This window comes from Rattus norvegicus, chromosome 3 (genome assembly GCF_036323735.1).
Source record: "Rattus norvegicus strain BN/NHsdMcwi chromosome 3, GRCr8, whole genome shotgun sequence".
In the NCBI taxonomy this organism is placed as follows: Eukaryota; Metazoa; Chordata; class Mammalia; order Rodentia; family Muridae; genus Rattus; species Rattus norvegicus.
The window spans coordinates 176040041-176054339 of NC_086021.1; the positions used below are offsets into that span (position 1 = coordinate 176040041).

Sequence of the window (14299 nt, forward strand, 5' to 3'; positions counted from 1 at the left end):
TAGGACATGCAGAAGGCACCACTGGAAAAACAGTGGCTCAGAAACTAAGAACTTAGAAGAGCTCCCCTCTCCCACCTCCCGCCCAAGCTGAGGGGAGCCTGCTCACAGAGGCTGGCTGGCTGGCTGGCTGGCTGGCTGGCTGGCTGGCTGGCTGGCTGGCTGGCTGGCTGGCTGGCTGGCTGGCTGGCTGGCTTCAGCGCCCTGCTCACCTGCTGCAAGGATGCTGTCCACACTGTGTGCCCGAGAGCTGTGGCTGACAGTGAAACTTGCTGATGACCCACGATCTGCACAGTTAACTCTCCTGCAGACCTTCGCAGCTTCCTTCCTTCCTTTCCAATTTTCTGTAATTCTCCTCTTTCCTCATCCCTTTTTCTTTCTTTCTTTTTCTCCTTTTGTTGTTTAATAACGGTATTTTGGACAGACATTTCCTGGCATTTTATTTAAATTGCAGTTCAACCCTGCTGCTCCTCCGCCTGCGGGTGTCACCCTTAGGTCTTAGCTAGTGTCTCCAGTGCTCAGGACTGGGAGGTAGGGTTTTCATCCATGCCCATGCCCCCCTTCTCCCCTGCACCAAGAAGTGCTGGGTACACAGGAGCTCAGGGAAGAGTGCCAAGTCATCGTCAGGGTTAATCTTTATCATCTGATGTAGATCAGAAACTGCTGGCCAGCCTTCTCATCAAGTGTGTGGTTCAGCTGGAGCTGATACAGACCATTGACAACATCGTGTTCTACCCTGCGACCAGCAAAAAGGAGGATGCAGAGCACATGGTTGCTGCCCAGGTAAACACCCCAGGGCCTGGGCTGGAGCAGTCTTGTCTGTGGGAGGCTGTGAGCAGCAGCATTGTTGGAACCAGCACAGATGGTCAGTCCCTGCCCGTCATCCTGGGCTCTACCCAGCCTCACCTTTAGAAGCATTGTGTCGGTCACTGGAGATTGGGCACCAGGAAACAGCATATGCCACAGAGACAGAACACTGAAAGTCAAAGGTCTGTGATCCCCTGAGCTACAACACCGTTCAGATGCCACCCTCCCTTGGTGCTAGGGAGTGTGTTATTTATCCCAGGGATGACTTTGTACTGTCTCTGTACCACTTCTCCATCCATAACTAGGGAAGCCGGGTGAGGGCACATGCCTGAGATGCCAGAACTCAGTAGGCTAAGGTCAGAAATGTGCCATGAGTTCAAGGCCTTCCTGGGCTACAGAGTGAGAACTTTTTTAAAACAACACATGTGAGGAGAGCAAGCCTGGTATAGTGAGGCACGCTGGCAATCCCAGTAGTCGGGAGGTGGAAGCAGGGAACATAAGCCCAAGGCCACAGATTTGGCTACACGGCCAGTTTGAGGCTAGCCTGAGCTACATGAGGCCTTGTTTCAAAAATCACAAACAGAAAAATCAAGCCAGAGAATAAAAAGAAAACAGAACAAACTGTGAGGGGGCAATATGCATGTAGAGCACCCTGCAGCCAGTGCTGCATACGGCTCAGTGGGTGAGCGTCTGCTCCTGAGCCTGCCAACCAGAGTTTGGCCCCAGGCCCAGCTCCCCACTGAGCTCCATACATGTGCTGTGGCCCCTCAGAGGCTAGCGTGCTCTGAACGAGGGGCTGCGGTCAACCAGAAACCTCTAACAGCCACACCCCTGCCTCAACCCTGCTGTTGTCAAAGTGGATAATTACTGCTGACTTTAATACATTTGCGTGTTCAAATCTGTCCATTTTCTGTCTTTTTGGTTTTTTTGTTTTTGTTTTTCCAGACAGGATTCTCTGTGTAGCCCTGGATGTTCTGGAGCTCACTCTAGACCAGGCTGGCCTCCAACTCAGAGATCCACATGCCTCTGTCTCCTGAGTGCTGGGGTTCAGGTGTGCTTTCATTTTTGCTAACTGTGCAGTTTAGTCATTTGTTCTTATAAGGGTGTGCAGACACTGCCAGTGTCATTTGAGAATGTGTTGACCCCTTCTGAGAACAACACTGTGGCCATCAGCAGTCCCCCCTTCCTGACCCTGAGAGTTACTCATCAACTTTCTATCTCTGGATTTGCCTGTTCAGACCATCTTATTTATATAGCGTGAGTCCATTGACCTAGCAGAATGTTTGGGTTTATTTGTATTACACAGAACGGTATTTCTTTTACATGTGGGTGACTTAACATCCTGCCTTGACCATTCCATAGCACAGTTGCTTCTCTGGCCATTATGGCTAATCTGGGTATAGCAGGATTATATATCCGAAGGTCAGGGCTTCTGATAACCTCAACACTCCAGAAACTAAATCAAGCCACTACTCAGCAGTACTCTTACTCATTAAAAAAGAAAAATGTACCCTGACCCCAACCTTTAATCCCTGTACTTGGGAGGCAGAGGCATGTGGATCTGTGTGAGTGTGACGCCAGCATGGTCTAGAGTGAGTTCCAGGACAGGCAGGTCTACACAGAGAAGAAGCCCTATCTTAGAGAGAGAGAGAGAGAGAGAGAGAGAGAGAGAGAGAGAGAGAGAGAGAGAGAGAGACACAGACAGAGACAAAGATCCCATTGCAAACGTGTGGTTGCTGGGAATTGAACTCAGGTCCTCTGGAAGAGCAGCCAGTGTTCTTAACTGCTGAGCCATCTCTCCAGCCTTGTTCTATCAGTTCTCTAATGAGCGTGTTTCTTGGGTAGATCCTACGAGCTGAATGGCTTGATCACGTGATGATTATGTGTTTAAGTTTACAAAGTTTGAAAAAGTGGCGACACAGGTGCACACTCCCATCGTGTGGGGTTCGAGTCTGCAGCGCCCTCCAGTGGCGGTCACTTCTGTCCCCACAAGTTTTCACCCTGGTGTTTCCTCCTTGTTACACTCTGTGCAGCTGTCACCCTCTCTGGTCCCTCCCCACTCAATAAACTCCTCTACTTCCATGTCTTGTCCTTTTCTTCCTCACCGTTTTAAAATTACTGCTTTACCATTAAGACCGTCACATGAACACAGCACATGCTTGTTCCTTACTAGAGAAACTCTTCTCTCCCTTTCTATGCCCACTTTCAGCTCCTTTCTTTTAATATTTTTTGGACAGGCTTTCTCTGTGTAGCCCTGGCTGTCCTAGAACTCACTCTGTAGACCAGGCTGCCTTCGAACCCACAGAGATCTGAGTGCCTCTGCCTCCTGAGGGCTGGGACTAAAAGTGTGTGCCACCACACCTTTCAGGTTCTTGAATGTCTTTGAAACACATCAAAAGGAAAAGAAGTCCAGGGTCACAAGTTTTCTCTGTCCTTTGTGGTTTTGATGCCAGATTTAGGAAAACATTTTCCAGTTCAAGTTCACAAAGATTTAGGCTTACAGTTGTGTTTGGTTGGGTTTTGTGGGTTTGTTTTCCAGTCCGCCTTCCTTTCCAGCCCCAGTGCAGTAACTGGTGCACAGGACTGTAGAACTATGTGTTAGGAGGTTTTGTGGGCTTTTCTTTCTTTCTTTCTCTCTCTCTCTCTCTCTCTCTCTCTCTCTCTCTCTCTCTCTCTCTCTCTCTCTCTCTTTCTTTCTTTCTTTTTTTACTTTTATGTGTATGGGAGCTTTGCCTGAATTCTGTGTACTTAGTGCGTGCCTGTGCCCAAGGAGGCCAGAAGGGGGCACCAGATCCCTTGGAACTGGAGTTAAAGCCAGTTGTGAGCCACCGTGTGGGTGCTGGGATCAGCCAGTGCTCTTCAACCACCGAGCCCTCTTTCCCGCCTCTTTGAGAAGTTTATTTAAGTGGCCAGGTATGGTGGTGCACACTTCTAATCTCAACACGGGAGGCAGTGGCAGTCGTATCAATGAATTCTAGGCTGGCCTGGTCAACTGAGTTGAGTCCTAGGACAGCCAGGGCTGTGTAAAAGAGACCCATTCTCAAGGTGGGGGGAGCTTTATATAAGGTTTACTCTTAGATCTTTACATGTATTTATGGTTCTTGTTAATGATGTAAGGCAGCAGTTGGATTTTGTCTCTGGCATGTGATGGTCACATGTCCTCAGCAAGGTCGGATACAATCTTTTCTTTCCCTGGTGAGTTTTCCTGGCACTTGTGTTAGAAGTCAGTTTACCATCAGTATAAGAGCAATTTCTCCATGCTGTCTAATTCACCTGCATCTACCTGTGTGCCAGCACCACACTATCCTGACTACTGGAGCTTTTAGCATGTTTTGGAAGCTGAGCATGCCATCTCTCCAATATTTTCAATATTTTAGCCCCCAATACACTTTCGAGATTTACCTGTCAACACAGATCATATATGGAGTTTAATATCAGCTTTATAAAATAGGGGCTCACTGTACAGATCAGACTGGCCTGGAGCTCTATGTGTAGCCCAGGCTAGCCTTGATGTGGGCTGTAAACATCCTGTCTCAGCTGGGATGACAGGTGTGTGTCTGCACATATGGCATCAGCTGGGATTGCTCCAGAATTACAGATCCACTCGGGACTATTTACTGTCTTCTCTCTTCAGCCAGTTATGAAGACCACAGCGGAATCCTAGAAATCTCACGAGATACAGAGATCTCGGACCTGTCTCAGATTTCAGGCTCTACATTGACTAACAATTTGGAGCACTTTACATGTGTTTAGATGTTTTTTTCCTTCAGGGCTGACAGCAGTTATGCTTGAGGTCACCTGAGTTCCAAGGACTTGCTAGGCTTTTCCCTCCATTCAGTAATGCTTGGGACCCAGGCCTCTGTCACGCTGACACATTTGAAAAGACACCCATAGTGCTGTCTGTGGTGAGGTACTTTCTGTACTCTGCTTATGCCACAGACACACTGACAGCATGGGAACTTGGGCCATGCACCGAGCCCAGCACCACACAGCCAGAGACAGGCTCTGAGTGGAAATGGTTCTGTGGGCGGGTCTGGAGAATTGAAATGCCTTGTCTGCCTTCCACCAGAATGCCTTGGTCCCCACTAAGCTCTTCACTCGCCATCTTGTCTTTCCCTCCAGCAAGACACACTAGATGCAGATATCCACATTGAGACGGAGAATCAGGGCATGTACAAGTTCATGTCTTCCCAGCACCTCTTCAAGCTGCTAGACTGCCTGCAGGAGTCCCATTCCTTCTCCAAGGCCTTCAACTCCAACTATGAGCAGCGGACTGTCCTCTGGCGAGCTGGTGAGGCACATGACAGGCCACACTGGCCACACCCTGAAACACCAAAGCCTACGGAGAATCCTGATACTTTAATATGCTTTAATTTCATTTTTTCTTTTGTGTAGGTGTGAGTGTTTTGCCTGCATGTATATCTGTGTCCTACATGCCTGGTGTCCAAGGAGGTTAGAAGAGGGGATTGGACCCCTGGGAAATGGAGTTTTAATTAGAGTTGTAAGCCTCTGTATATGAGTGTGTGTGTGTGTGCTGGGGACTGAACCTGAGTGCTCTGGAAAACCAGCCAGTGCTCTTAACTACTGAGCCATCTCTCTAACTTATATTTTTATGTAATATTTATTTTTCCAAGGGGGAAAAGTGTAGGAGTTTAATTATTCTGAACTTTGCAGAGACACATCACAGACTTTTGTTACTGTTCCTTAACCTTCTCCCCAAATGCCTTGTTTTGTTGAAACTGATTTTTGCTACCTTGGCTAACCTAGAACTTGCTGGTAGCTCAGGCTAGTCTAAAACTCACAGTAGTCCCCCTGTCTCAGCCTCGTGATTACTTGGATTATAGGTGTATGCCAATATGCCTCATCCTGAGGTGTTTGTTTGTTTGTTTCACACAGGGTTTCTCTGTGTAGCTCTGTCTGTCCTAGAACTCACTCTGTAGACCAGGTTGGACTCTACCTTAGAGATCTACCTGCCTCCTGAGTGCTGGGATTAAAGGTGTACACTGCCATGCCTGGTTTAAGTCACCGTTTTGTTTGTTTGTTTGTTTGTTTGGTTGGTTGGTTGGTTCTTTTTTTCAGAACTGGGGACCGAACCCAGGGCCTTGCGCTTCCTAGGCAAGCGCTCTACCACTGAGCTAAATCCCCAACCCCTAAGTCACCGTTTTAAACCACACTTGGAATGTCTTTTCCCTGTGAGAAAGTTTTGTTGTAGGGATTTTGTTGTCTGTAGGGATTTTTGTTCAAAATATTTGGCATATCTCTGGCTGATTGAGATTTTTATACTTTTTTTTCTTTTTAAATTGTGTGTTTATATGTCCTTTGGAGGCAAATAAAAAAGCCATCGACTTTTTTAAAAAGTGCTAGCATTCTTTTTTAAATTTAAAAATTGTATGTGCATGACATGAGAATGCATGACATGGAGGTCAGAGGATAGCTTCATGCAGTCAGTTCCCTCCTTCGACCTTTGTGTGGATTCTGGGGATTTAACTCAGGTCTGCAGGCTTGCACAGTGTCTTTACCTGCCGAGCCCTCCAGTGTCTTGAGCACTAACATTCGTAAGAGAGACTTAAGATGAGACTAATGGCCTCACCCAGCCCTGGAAAAACTGCTGTCTGCACAGGTCGTCTGCAGTCATGGCTGTACCCTCTGCCTCCCAGCACTGTCCTGGCCGCTAATGTACACTGCTGACGTGATTGCCTTACCTCTAGGCTTCAAGGGCAAGTCCAAACCAAATCTCCTCAAACAAGAAACCAGCAGCTTGGCCTGTTGCCTGAGGATCCTGTTTAGAATGTACGTTGATGAGAACCGCAGGGATTCCTGGGGCGAAATACAGCAGCGGCTTTTAACGTAAGATTGTTTTCCTGTTATTGCGGCATCCTAATTCTGTGAATGGAAAAGAGCGAGAGAGCCAGTGTGGTGACGCACGCCTTTTAGGCTGGCACTTGGGGGCAGAAGCAATGGGTCTCTTTGAGTTGCAGGCCAGCCAGGACTACATACAAGAGAGTAGGTGAGAAATAGCTTCTCAGCACCAAGCCCTGACTGGCGGCCTCCTGCTGCTGCTCCATCTCTTTCAGAGTGGAGAGTCCCCTGAGGGTAGGCAAGGCTACTCTTTTGCACTCCAGCTCCTCCTTAGGGCTGATCTCTGAGCCCTGAGACTGGGGGAGGGTAGGTTACGGTCCCCCATGGGCGGAGACCCAAGGAGCGCCTATGAGCCCTGTCACCGTTTCGTTCCTTCTATCTAGGAAGAGTGGGGATGGTAGGGTTAGCAGGATCAGCACACACAGGTGCAGTAGGCTACCAGTTTCCACCCACTTCCTGGGCATCACCAGAAGGCTGGGGAGCCTCAGGTTTTGTGTTTTTCGTTGATGCTTGGTGTGAATTTGGCCTTGTGCATTTCTACTGCTGACCTCTACACTCTGAGTGCCCGGCCTTCTTTCACTCCTCTGGAACATTAGCCACAGCGCTGACCCTGCAGGAGGGCACGGCACAGGAGCACTCAGTGCCGTTCAGTGATCTTAACTGTCAAGTGGTGTTTCAATGATCGCTACATCAATGTCGGTGTATTCTATAATGGGATATTGACAGCCGTTTGGGGAGGAGGGCTGGGTACAAAGTACAATAGCACTTGGGGCACTTGCCTACCATATTGACATTGGAGGTTCATTTCCTTCCGTTATATGCATACACACTCGAAAAACAGGGAGAGGAGAAATAGGTGACAGTATTCATATGTCCTCTAAAGTAATGGAGCTCTTTCCTCCTTCTTCACTGCTACAATCCCTTCTCTTTCCAGTTGTCTACAGGGAGGATACAATAGACCTCTGTTCCGTCTTTGGAGATAGGGTCTCATGAAGCCCAGGCTGGCCTCAGACCGACCATAAGCCAAGGATGACATTGAACTCCTGGTTTCCTGCCTCTGTCTTCTAAGTGTTGAGATTACATGCGTGCACAACCGCACCCAGCACTAAATAGTCTTGGCTGAAAGAATTATTTAATTAAAAGAAAATGGTTCTTTTCCACCCTTCCCTGTGACAAGAGTCTCCCTATATGTGACCTTAGGCTGGTCTTGAACTCACAATTCTCCTGCCTCTCTCTCCCCATACCCAGGTCATTTTTTTTTTTAAAGATTTATTTATTTAGTGTATATGAGTACACTGTCGCTGTCTTCAGACACACCAGAAGAGGGCATCAGATCCCATTATAGATGGTTGTGAGCCACCATGTGGTTGCTGGGATTTGAACTCAGGACACAGTCAGTGCTCTTAACCACTGAGCCATTTCTCTAACCCTCCGCCCCACCAACCCCCCGCCAGGTCATTTCTTAACTCAGGCCTAAAGGGTAATCACCCGCACTGGCTCCTAGCTTCTCTAGTCAGGTTGCGGTGTAACATTTAGATCTAGGAGTAGTTTGACGTGGCTCTGGAGTGAGGAAGGCGTCAGTAACAGTGAGGGTGTTTACTGTGCTTCAGGCTGACAGAGCCACTGTGTCACAGAGCGGGGGCCTGGTGCCCAGGCCGCACAGCCAATGTAGGTATGCAGTAGAGCTCTGAAGGAATCTGGCTCTCCACTGGGTGTGAAGTGCCAGCTACTCACCGTCTTGACTCGCCTGTCTCTTCTAGCGTGTGCAGCGAAGCACTTGCCTATTTCATTACTGTGAACTCTGAGAGCCATCGAGAAGCCTGGACGAGCCTCCTCCTCCTCCTTCTAACCAAAACCCTCAAGATCAACGATGAAAAGGTACGAAGTGAACTCTTTTCCTCCTTAGGCTCTGGTCATGGGGTGGGAGCGCTTTCCTTCCACTCAAGATGACTGCTGGAGACAGTTCATTAGCAAAGTGGGTACCTTCAGATAAGGGCTTTTCCCAAGAACTCCAGTTGAGAGGGTGTAAAGTGTGGACTGTGTGTGACTTGGGGACAATGCTGATAGTCTCAGTACAGGAAAAGAAGCTTGAGACCATGCAGTGGTGGTGTAGAGTAGGAGCTCACTTTAGAGAATGAAAGAAGCCTTGTGGGGTTGGGGATTTAGCTCAGTGGTAGAGAGCTCGCCTAGCAAGCGCAAGACCCTGGGTTCGGTCCCCAGCTCCAAGAAGCCTTGTGAGGACAGCGAGACTTTTATAATGAAAAGAAATTCAGTATCATTAAAATGGGAGGTTGTTTGTGGGTGTTTTGTGTCAGGGCCTTATATAGCCCAGGCTAGCCTAGGACTTACTGTGATCTGAAGATCACCAGATCCTTTGGCCTCCACTTCGTCAGCACTGTCAGATATATTTATTTTACTTTATGTGGTGTTGGGGACCATGCCCAAGGCCTGTTTGCATGAGTCTTGCTTTGAGCCCAGCCTAGCCAGGAACTTGCAGTCTTTCCGTTTCAGTCCTGTACCATACACCCAGTTTCCATAGCAAGGAAAGGCAGCGGCAGTGCTCCAGGGTGTCACAGTTTAGGACACGTCTGGGAAACTGGTGCAGAAAGGAAGGCGCTGCATGGCTAACTTGGCTCTCTGCCCCGCTGCAAGTTCAAAGCCCACGCGTCAGTGTACTACCCCTACCTGTGTGAGATGATGCAGTTTGACCTGATCCCGGAGCTCCGAGCAGTTCTGCGAAAGTTCTTCCTGCGAATAGGCCTGGTGTATAAGATATGGGTTCCAGAAGAGCCATCGCAAGTGCCAGCGGCATCGACAGCATGGTAGCACCATGGCCACTGCTGTGGTTCTGTAGAATACCCGCCATGCCGTCCCAGCTGTGGAACGAGGAGCTGCCCGCCATGTTGGGGTTTGGAACTGGAGAGCAGTGGCCTGAACACTGGCCTTGTCACAGTCCCCAGCAGAGGCTCAAGGTGTCATGTATAACCATCACACACCAGTAACTGGGTGGGTGGGGAGTCTGTTCCAACCGTCATTCCATTTCACTGACTGAACTGTCAGATCTGTGGTGAGGGCCACCATTTCCTCCCGACCTCTGAGACTGGCCATAAATGATTTGTCGGAGGAAGTCACTCTCCTGGGAATCACTGAACATTGCTGTATAGGTCCATGTTTATTAGAGAGTATTAATAAAATTCCTTGTAATCGCTAACAGCCACCTAAGTGCGCTCGGTGTTTTGTTGTTTGAATGTGTTAGAGAAATTTGAATGTTTGTGTCAGTTTTAGGTCAGCCTTGATAAAGTAGGGAAAGAGGGAGTGTTCCTTATGTCTTGTTTTGTTGTTGTTTGAGTGATTTCTGAAACGTTTTACAAAGTTATATTATTAAAAATTTGATTAAAGGCAGAGTTTAGTAGACTTAAGAGCTTGCAAGGTTTAAAGAAAACGTAGTGCCTCGTGGCTCCCTGGTTTAGTATCTTGGGGAGACAAAGTCTGTAGGAAAAAATAATCTAAAAAAGGTGTTAGCCTTCCTGAAGTGTTTGTGGGTGGATGTTCCGTTAAATTTTCCAGAATGCATTGTACATCTTTTCCTAAAATCTAGAGTATGAAATGTGATGAAAATGAAGTAATTGGCCCAGAGTTGGTTTATCTTTGAGTAAACGTTTTAGTTTTTACCTCAGCAGAGTGCTAGTATGGCTGCTTTGCAGTCCCTGTTAAAGGGACCAGCAGAGGGGGGGACCGTTCTTGTACCCCTCTCAGCCATGTATCGTGAGTGGAACTGGAGCTCCTGTGGGACTAGCACAGATGTGCTGTGACAGTGGCAGAGGTGGCACCTAGAGCTTCTGTTAACTTGAGCCAGGAGCTGGATTCTTTGACAAGATTAGATTCTGGGACCCTTTGGTTGGTAATGGTGCCATGTCCAGAACCACAGTAGAGCGACCTCTGAGTGCTCCCCACAACCACAGCAGCCAAGCTAGAAGCTTGGTCAGTTCAGAGCCTATGAGAAAAAGAGCACACGCTCCCTCGCCTGCTCACTCTCTGCTCATCCAGAGCATCCACATCATGAGGCGCATTGGAAGCAGTCAGACTTCTGCCTACATTGAGTCCTACGAATTGGGGTTGTATTGATGTCAACTCTGGTGCCTTAGAAGTTAGTCATCCTTGGGAATGTGTCTGTGAGACCGGACCCCTTCCTTTTTCTTTCTAGAGAGGGATTCTTGGTGCTTTTGCTATTTTCTCTCTTGTTTTTGGCAGCCTTGCCACATGCTCAGTTTGGCCAGCAGAATTTGGATGTTTGCTTTTCTTTCCCCAAAAGTATTTTCTCTACCAAAGCGGGGAACAAAGCAGGCTGAGGTCGTTACTGATGCACGTTGAGGGGCAGGCCTGTGGAGATATGTGACTGAGTGGAGAGCGAGAGCACATTTGACTGACCCGTCCTGGAATCCGGTGCATCTTCACAGCACACAAACCTGCACGAGACCTACTTCCTGGTGTGGCCACTCAGCCAGCCCTCAGCTGTCGGTGGTTCCTGCAGCATTTGTACCACGCATGTAATCAGGGAACATGCATGTTCAGTGGGTACATCCCACCTAAGCTGTGTCCCTGACTGGTGGCTTTCCCTCCTGTCACGTGACATTCTGCTCATCTACACTAACCCATTGCCCCCATTGTCCCTCTGTAATTTTTGCCCCTTATAGGGTAGGGAGTGTGTCAGTGCATTTTTGTCTTGCTGAAAGCCTCAACTCGAATTTCTTTATAATTATATTTTGTTCTGTAAAAGACAAACTTTTCCGAGCAATGCATTTCAGTTGTCTAGCAATAGATCTTTTAAAACAATGTCAAACCATTCAGGGTCATTTTTCTTGTCAGTGGCCAATGGCATCCCTGACCTCCAGAAACAAGCCATGCAGTGTAAATTCCTTGTGGTGAACAAGTTTGTTCATGGCAAATGTGGTTTGACACCACACAGAGCAGGGGCAACTGTGTCTCCTCACAGGATGCTGCCCTGCTGTGACATAGAAGCAATGGTGTTGTGTCTTCCAAGGCCTTACTTCTTTTTCTGAGTGCATAAGTGTTGGCTGTATGTTCTGGGTTCTCTAAAGACGTTTCTGTTCCCAAGCTGCTGTGCGGAGCAGTTTTGTTCTTTTGTCTGTTAAGGAAATCACCAGCTTTGGCATCTGACCACCAAACGATGAGTGGGAGACATGGTTTCCGATGTGCATCTTCAAACACACCCTCCCTCATGTACAACCAAAGAACAGACAATATGAAGTTGTATAGTAATATCTGCAAACACTTTCTGCCACCCCATGACTTTTGTACAAAATTCAGAGAATCTGTAAAGAACCCCCCCTCAAAAATAGGCCTAAACTCTTTCGTTGTTCTTTTGTGATTCTGGCTGTACATTTGGTGGTCTTTCTAGTTATTAAAAGAACGTGCTGACACATGTAGGTATGGCCGCCCCACTCAGGTGTTTGTGGATGCTCATGGATGCTGGGTGCAGTAGGCACTGGATCCCTCTGAACTGTCTGGCTCGTGGTGAGGCAGATAGAGCGGGGCTCACCTGTACCTGGAGCTGTGCCACTGCAGCTGTGTGGTTTGGGGAGCAGCCCCGAACGATTCCTCTGCAAACCCTCACTCTCAGAAAACCACACTCTTTGAATGTGTGGATCTTCTCAGTGTTCTGATTTTTAAAAAATTTTATCTTGCATATTTGCATCAAACATTTCTTTATGTGCAAAGTGTATGTTTTTGCTCTTTAAAACCGTCTCAGAGTTGGTTACCAGCTTCTTTGATTTCATCTATACACAATGATTAAGTGCATTTAATATCAGTAATTTAATGAAAAGCATTCCTTGCCCAATGGATGTAAACATTTTTGAAAGAATAAAGCAGAATTATATAATATGAAATGCTATGTAAAGTTTTCTATGTAAAAATATTATGTATAATACTGTTAAATACCCCATGCTTTGATCAGGTGGAAAAAGAAATCAATAAAGTTTTAAAAGTGAAGCTGTTCCTAATGTCATCGTTTATATCCCGTCAAGCCATAGGTTGGCTAGTTTGAGTTTGTTGCCATGGCGACACAGACACAAACGCATAGTTTCCAGTTGGGAATAGGGTTTGGCTCCAGACAGAGAAGATGGCTTAGGTAAAAGTGCCTGTCCAGCAAGCCTGGTGACCTGGGTCTGACCTCTGGACCCACATAAAGGGGAGACAGAGAACTCACTCCACAAAGGTTCCTATGGCCTCCACGTTTGGTGCTTCCACACACCCACACAGTCAGAAAATAAAAATTAACGCAGAAAGCAAGAAACATTCATAACAGCAGGTCGAGGTGTGGTCCCACCAGCCACTTTTCTCAGGTCCACTCCTTTGCAAGGTAGTCTTAACAAGTCTCTGGTTTTTCTCCTAACGTGAGATTCCCGGAGAACTCTAATTTGCTGGGGTTCACTGTTTGGATAGTCTGATGGTCACAGCGTGTCTCATGTACAGCTGCTGTGAGTTCAAGACTGCAGGAGCCAGCCATGCCATTCCCAGAGTGGTGTCCCCCAGCAGGGCCTTCTCCAGCTTTTACATTTCCCTCTGCCCTCTCTTTCTCAGTGGTCCCTCAGTGTTACGGGAAATGATAATATTTAGGTCCCTTTTGAGTATGGCTGTGAGAGTTGAGCTCCAAAGCAAAGGCAAGGCAGGTGCTCTGCCAGTTATAGCCCCAATCTTTTTTTTTTTTTTTGAGATGATTTCATATAACCCAGGTTAGTCCTGAACTTGCTCTGTAGCGGAGGATGACTTTGTTGCTACTTCTTTTTTTTTTTTTTTTTGGTTCTTTTTTTCGGAGCTGGGGACCGAACCCAGGGCCTTGCACTTCCTAGGCAAGCGCTCTACCACTGAGCTAAATCCCCAACCCCCGAAGGATGACTTTGAACTTGCAATTCTCCTGCCTCCACAGACCTAGTACTGATGTTATGAGGAGTGCACTGCACTGGTTTTTATGTACTTCTGGGGTTCAAATCCAAGACTTCATGCATGCTAGCCACACACTCTACCAATGAGCTAGAAGTACTGCCAAGCCTTACGTGTGTGTGTGTGTGTGTGTGTGTGTGTGTGTGTGTGTGTGTGTGTGTGGAGAGAGAGAGAGAGGTGGGGGGAGGTCCTTTTCACATCCACTGCAAACTGCCCCTCTTTCTCAAAGCACATACCCCCTAGAAGTGGGTGAGCAAGAGGTCTCCACAAACCCATGTGACTTCAGGGAGGCCTCGGAGAGACTACACTCTGGATGAGCTAACCTGTGGCCTGTGGACAGATCACCTGTGGGAGTGGGGGAGGTGGGGAACTAGCAAAGGCTGTAATGAAGCCCTCCTTAGAAGGGCGCTGGCCTCAGGCTGCACTCGCTGTGGAAATGAGGATTTGGGAATGATGGTCTTGGGAAGGGTGTCAGGGACAGTGTGATGGGCCAGGGGTATCTGTAGCTCAGCAGTAGGGCACTGCTTTTGGACACATTGGGATCCTGTGTTTAATCTCTAACACTATAAAACACAAACAAAAAACCAAGACCCGAGCCTGGTGGTGAAGGCTGCAATCTCAGCGACTCCATTTACTTGATTGGCTGCTTGTGACAGGGTCTTCGTCTGTAACC

The 14299-nt window shown here is 47.8% G+C and overlaps 1 protein-coding gene across 2 annotated transcripts in view; it reads left to right on the top strand.

Annotated features, from left to right (window-relative positions):
- Arfgef2 (ADP ribosylation factor guanine nucleotide exchange factor 2) overlaps window positions 1-12675 on the top strand; it is an 86141-nt gene extending 73466 nt beyond the window's left edge. The window contains exons 35-39 of one of the 2 annotated variants that reach the window (XM_006235640.5): window positions 650-780; window positions 4927-5095; window positions 6513-6651; window positions 8424-8541; window positions 9316-12675. In XM_006235640.5, coding sequence (XP_006235702.1) covers window positions 650-780; window positions 4927-5095; window positions 6513-6651; window positions 8424-8541; window positions 9316-9489 — 731 coding nt within the window. In that variant the 3' untranslated portion in view covers window positions 9490-12675. 2 annotated transcript variants of the gene reach the window in all.
- Window positions 12676-14299: the final 1624 nt, after the last annotated feature.